Source organism: Fundulus heteroclitus, chromosome 4 (assembly GCF_011125445.2).
Source record: "Fundulus heteroclitus isolate FHET01 chromosome 4, MU-UCD_Fhet_4.1, whole genome shotgun sequence".
In the NCBI taxonomy this organism is placed as follows: Eukaryota; Metazoa; Chordata; class Actinopteri; order Cyprinodontiformes; family Fundulidae; genus Fundulus; species Fundulus heteroclitus.
Window position 1 is genome coordinate 18,638,469 of NC_046364.1, and position 5,393 is coordinate 18,643,861.

Genomic DNA, 5,393 nt, shown 5'->3' on the forward strand with positions numbered 1-5,393 from the left:
ATGAATGCACAACTTACCCAGCCTTGCAAGAACAATAGGCATCAGTTATCTTGTCCACATCTATATTAATGCTGGGGGAGTGAGGGTCTGCCGTTTCCCTCATCGACCGATAGCATTTTGCTGTGACCTGCACAACTTTGGAGGCATCGCGTGGCTCAAATACCTTTAACTCATCCAAAAATGATGACATGAACTTGTTAATTCCTCTGTCCATTGTTGTCGATGATATTTTTTCAAAATCAGGCAGAAATGACGCACTAATCGAGTCAGGAATACTCCGCAAAGAATCAGTCCAAGTGGAAACCGCCATGTTTACATAGAAACTTCCGTAGCGCTGCGAGGCTTTGTTTGTGAGACTTCAGAATTTTAGGTCAGTTGTGGGCGGAGCTTGGTAAGGTCCATTAGCTACCGCGTCTGAGTGCTGACATTTCCGACAGCACTTTAAGGCAGCACTTGTTGAATTCAGGGTGACGCGCAGCTCTGACCCGACAAAAACTCCACGGAACAAACTAAAGTGAGGGAAAAACAATTATGAAAGCTACAGGGGATATAACTACAGCGACCTTAGGATCCTTCCTTCTGCTGCTTTGCGTGTGTTCAGTCAGAGGTACGTCTTCTCGGTAAATGTGATTTGAGACGATGCGTCTCCATTCAGAGTTGCTGTGTTTAAAACTCCTCGTAAAGTCTGTTTATTGCGTTTGGGTGTTGGCTCAGGAAAGTCTCTACAACTGAATGGAGACTCAATCAGAGCTCTCGTTTTCTATGGTACCGTGTTCTCCTTTTTCCCATTGGGATGTAATTTTAAGACGGAGTAAGAAAAGAAAGGGGGGAAAAACAGCCAATGTGTATGTTTTGTTTGTTTTCCTTAAAATATCCTTATGTGGAATAAGTGAATGAGAGAGAGAAGGAGAGAGACGGAGTTTTTCCGCTGAATGTGGCAAAATTGTAATTGATACATAAGATTAATCCTCTCCTCATAGCTACCAGGTTATTATTGTCATGGCAGAATGGTCATTAAATGTGACTTAGCTCTGTTATTACACGCAACACTGTTATTACTAAGGCCTATTTTGCACAGAGGTTTTTTGTAAGAAACCGGTTGGCAAAACAAAAGGCACGTACTGGTGTTGCGTGTTTAGCATTGTGCACCATTCACGATTTAGAGCTGCGTAAACAATATGAGTCATCCCTTTATTTCTCCATATTCACTGTTAAACTTGTAATCTTTTAAAGAGCACACAATCAGTGTTTCTTCTGTTTTGTTTGCTTCTGTTTTTAATTTGGACTCTGGCAGCTTTTCTAAAACTCATTTTTTTAGTCCATTCCCTGCATCTGAACGTGTCGGCATATTGATCAGTATGAGCTCAATGAATACAGAAAGAGGACAAGTAGGAAAAAAAAAAAAAAGAGTAGTCAGACCTAAAAACAAACCGACCTGACATTGAGAGATGTCTACAGCTCATGTTGACAGCATAAAAACGGCAGCAACGTGTTGAATTTTCCAGCTTATCAGCTGTATGTTGTTGAAGTGGGAACAAATTTTGAACATGGTAATAGAAAACGGATCTAAAGGTCTACTTTGAATTGGCTCTTTGCTATGTTGTTGTGTAGATTTTAAGCCTGGCTGATTCCCTGTCTCCAGGAGCCAAAGATGTTGAAAGAAAAAAACTTTGAAGGACCTCCAAAAACACAATAAAATGTATGTCCTGGGGCAACGTCTGATGGAGCATTTGACTGTATGAGTGCCAAAAATGAATAAGCGAGGAAGGGCCAAAGAGTTTTGCACAACACTCCAAAATGTGAACACGTTTACAACAACAATACGTGTTCTACTTTAAGATGTTCTAGTTTTGCTGTTCCTGTGACAGCTTTGCGGTGTCCCAGAATGTCCCAGCTGGTGCAGGAAACATCACCATATGTGCTCCTGTCTGGAACCGGCAGGAAGCAGCTGTCGACTCACCTAAATTCTGGTCAACATGCAAAATGTGCCGCTGACCTGGAGGAATTACGATGTGCTATACTCATCTCTGTGGTCACCATGTGCTTTGGCTCTTTTGGACTGAACGACTCGACTTCTTTGGCCACGCTGTTTTCATACATATGTATTGGCTCATCTGGCTCTTGTTGGTCAGGTGTGCTGTGCGTGTCCTCAGATTCTCCTGAGCTGCTGCACTGAAATGTTGTGTAACCGAGTCCTGAGAGGGCCGCATGCCTCTGTTCAACCCGGCTTATCCCACTAGATCCTAATCCCGAGGATAAACATGTTTCAATGTCTCTGATGGCTTCAACTTTACTATGTCCAACTTTTTGTTAATGTTTGATATTTTTTAATATCCATCTACTTGTTTTTGTCTGTTGTAACTCTGAAATCTATTTTCCAGTGGGGTTTTAAAAAAAATCCTCACACAGATCTTGTCATATACAATGACACGGCTAATCTGCTCATCTGAAACCAGTGTGACTTTGTGGTTTCCTGTAGACTCCCAACAGTAAAAGTGCATCGCTGGCAAAATATTCATCCACCAATGTTTTTCTTGCTTTTTTAGTTTTGACTACTCTTTTTGGCTCCATTTAGATCAAATAGTACTGTTGTATGACAAGATGGTAGTCCAAATAAAGCGCATCAGACCACAGATAAGAATAACTTTGATAATGTATCAATGTAGTCTTTTAAATGAAATGTTATTTCATCTCAGTGGGACAGCTCCAAATGTGCAGAGCTCAAACATTAGCTGATATTCAACATTGTTGTGCAGCAGGTGTCTCTATTATATATATTTTATCATTAAGCTTAACTGGATTCTTGTTTTGTAATTTTCCTGTCCTCTTAGTTGTTAAGGTTTCCCACTCGTCATAGCTTTTGTTCTTCTCCTGTCAGCTCACCTGCCATTCTTATTCAGCAATCACCTTCCCAGTATTTCTCATCTTTGTCTTCTCAGTTCCATTATGAGATCCTCCTCTTTACAGCATGTCATTTACAGCATTTTCCAGTCAATGAATGTACCACACTAAGGGCTACTAGATCACTCTGACAACAATGCTCTTTGGTGTGCGTGAACTAAGGAGTCCAAGTCAGCAATCTTCAGTATCAGTGGGGTGTTTAAAAACGAAATAAGAGGAAATACAGTAATGTAAGAATCTATTTGAAAGAAAACTGCCTTTTTCACATGTCCAAATATTAACTTTATTTGGGCTCTGAGAGAGAGCACGACTTTTAGAAGATAAGAGAGCTGAACAGAATCTAAGAAAGTTGCTCTGATTTATTCTCAGGAGCTTTCAACCACTTAAAGGGAGCATGCTAGATTCTGAAACCTTGACCATGCTAACCATGCTAATAAAAGATGCTGAAATTTTCAACTCTGTAATCGGTTTGTTTTTAGTTTTAAAATAGTCTAACCCTGTTTTACGGTATTGTGCTATCTTTGCTTATACTATTTAAACACCCCTATGCCAAAAAATGTAAGAAAATATGCTTTTTTGTCGTCTTCTCATATTATACTTCTGGTATTAGCAGGTCAAAACCTGCCAAAAAATACAGATTTTTGCATCTCCAAAATGTCAGAAAAATAACGTGGGATTGTTCAAAATGTATAAACTTTATTAGAGATGTTTCTGTGTCATCAAACGAGGCTTCTGAGGCTTCTTTTTCTTTTCTTTTATGTATTTTTCTGCTAAACTGAGAAAATAAGAGATACAAACTTCCTTTATTGCCCCACAATGGGGAAATCTGGGGCCGACAGTGGTAAAAAAAACAAACACATGGACAGTTACATACTAAATCAGTAATGAATTAGCTAATCTCATCTCAAATTAGTTCCAAACATCAGAGAATGAACTTATCAGAAAGGCAAAATAAAAGTAAAAAAATAAAACCAGAGTAAGAATTGCACAGTTATTAATAATATGGCATGGTCAGGTAAAAAAAGGAAATATTCAAGTTAAACAGAGGAAAAAACAGCAGCCGATATACACAACGATGTAAGAAAAATGCAATATGCATGCTTGTACAAGCAACATCTCAGCGTAACCAAGACATGTGCAAGTGAACCTTAGCATCTAAGAGACTGCGCCTTCAGAGCAGGAACATCTTTCAAATAATGAAAGACACTAGAGTTCCTAGTGTCAATATATAAAAAGTCACTTTTTTATCCTTATTAAACACACCCAAACAACAAACTCCAGCTGTTTCACTCTGTAAATGCATCAGCCAACCCCATATGTCGTAATTCTCCAACTATTTTTCTTACGCTCATCTTTTGCCAAATTAAACCTCTGAGTTCAAATAAAGTTCACACGGATGAGTTAGCACGCGTTTTAGTCTGCTGAAGGAAAATTGGAAACAATAATATCAATCAGTTCATGCATCTCTAGTGTATTGCAGTGGGCCAGCAGCATTTTTTAATGACCCTCACACGCCGTTCCCCTTGTCATGTGCAGCTGACTACTGTGAGGTGAACTCTTGCCACAATGGAGCCACGTGTGTGATGGGAGTAGGAGAGGACCCTTTCATCTGCATCTGCACAGATGGCTTCGCTGGGGACACCTGTAACCTGACAGAGACAGGTAGAGTGGAAAAACGGCGAGTTCTGCTGCGAGAAACCACGTGTGCGGCAACGACTGAAGCATTTTACTCTTCCTCCTTCTCGCAGGACCCTGCAGCCCAAACCCCTGTAAGAATGACGGGTCTTGCGAGGTCGTCGCTCCGACCAGACGGGGGGACGTCTTCAACGAATACGTCTGCAGGTGTCAGCCCGGCTTTGAAGGAGTGCACTGCCAGATTAGTAAGCTGTTGTTGCCTTACCCTTGCTTGCTGATGTCAATTAGTATTACAACTCCCAAGCTAATCTTTGTTTTTATTTAAGATGTTTGGAAGGGCTTTTATAAAAAATAATATATATATATATATAATATCTATATATATATATATATATATATATATATATATATATATATATATATATGTGTGTGGTGTGTTGTTGTGTGGTTTGTGTGTGTGTGTGTTTGCATGGAGCATCTGTTGTATAAGGAAATACTGAAAATCATTTATAAAAATAAGAAAAACATGAAAAATTACATTGTATTGTAAGGTAAATGTATGGAAACTTTTTTGGGTAAAACATAGTTCAGTATGAAATGAAGGTTGCACATTGCTGTCGAGTGAGATGCTCTTTGAGTGCTAGCTCAACATCAGCAGTGAAAGAGATGTGTCCGCTCAGTAGATGCATGAAAGGGTCTCATTCGGTGGAATCTGTGGTGTTTTTGTTTGGCTAATTAGTGAAGACCCACTCTAAGTCTCTTAGCATTCAGATGTCCTCCTCTCAGGGTCAACACTGCATCTATTGTGCTGAAGCCTGACCCGAACCCACGAAGAATTTCAATTCCCAGCTCAGTTG

The 5,393-nt window shown here is 39.8% G+C and overlaps 1 protein-coding gene across 1 annotated transcript; it reads left to right on the forward strand.

The window, feature by feature from the left end:
- The first annotated feature begins 410 nt into the window (after positions 1–410).
- LOC118562932 (lactadherin-like) lies at positions 411–4,884 on the forward strand. The gene is made up of 3 exons (XM_036136210.1): positions 411–607; positions 4,438–4,563; positions 4,650–4,884. The coding sequence occupies exons 1-3, from the start codon at positions 532–534 to the stop codon at positions 4,859–4,861; spliced, it is 414 nt and encodes a 137-aa protein (XP_035992103.1). The 5' UTR covers positions 411–531; the 3' UTR covers positions 4,862–4,884.
- The last annotated feature ends 509 nt before the right edge of the window (positions 4,885–5,393 follow it).

What these genes read in the sequence shown, in the direction of transcription:
- LOC118562932 (XM_036136210.1), top strand. Translation starts at nt 532, where the DNA reads ATGAAAGCTACAGGGGATATAACTACAGCGACCTTAGGATCCTTCCTT. An exon ending in TTGCGTGTGTTCAGTCAGAG is followed by an intron (nt 608 to 4,437) that starts GTACGTCTTCTC and finishes TGTCATGTGCAG; the next exon opens with CTGACTACTGTGAGGTGAAC. An exon ending in CTGTAACCTGACAGAGACAG is followed by an intron (nt 4,564 to 4,649) that starts GTAGAGTGGAAA and finishes TCCTTCTCGCAG; the next exon opens with GACCCTGCAGCCCAAACCCC.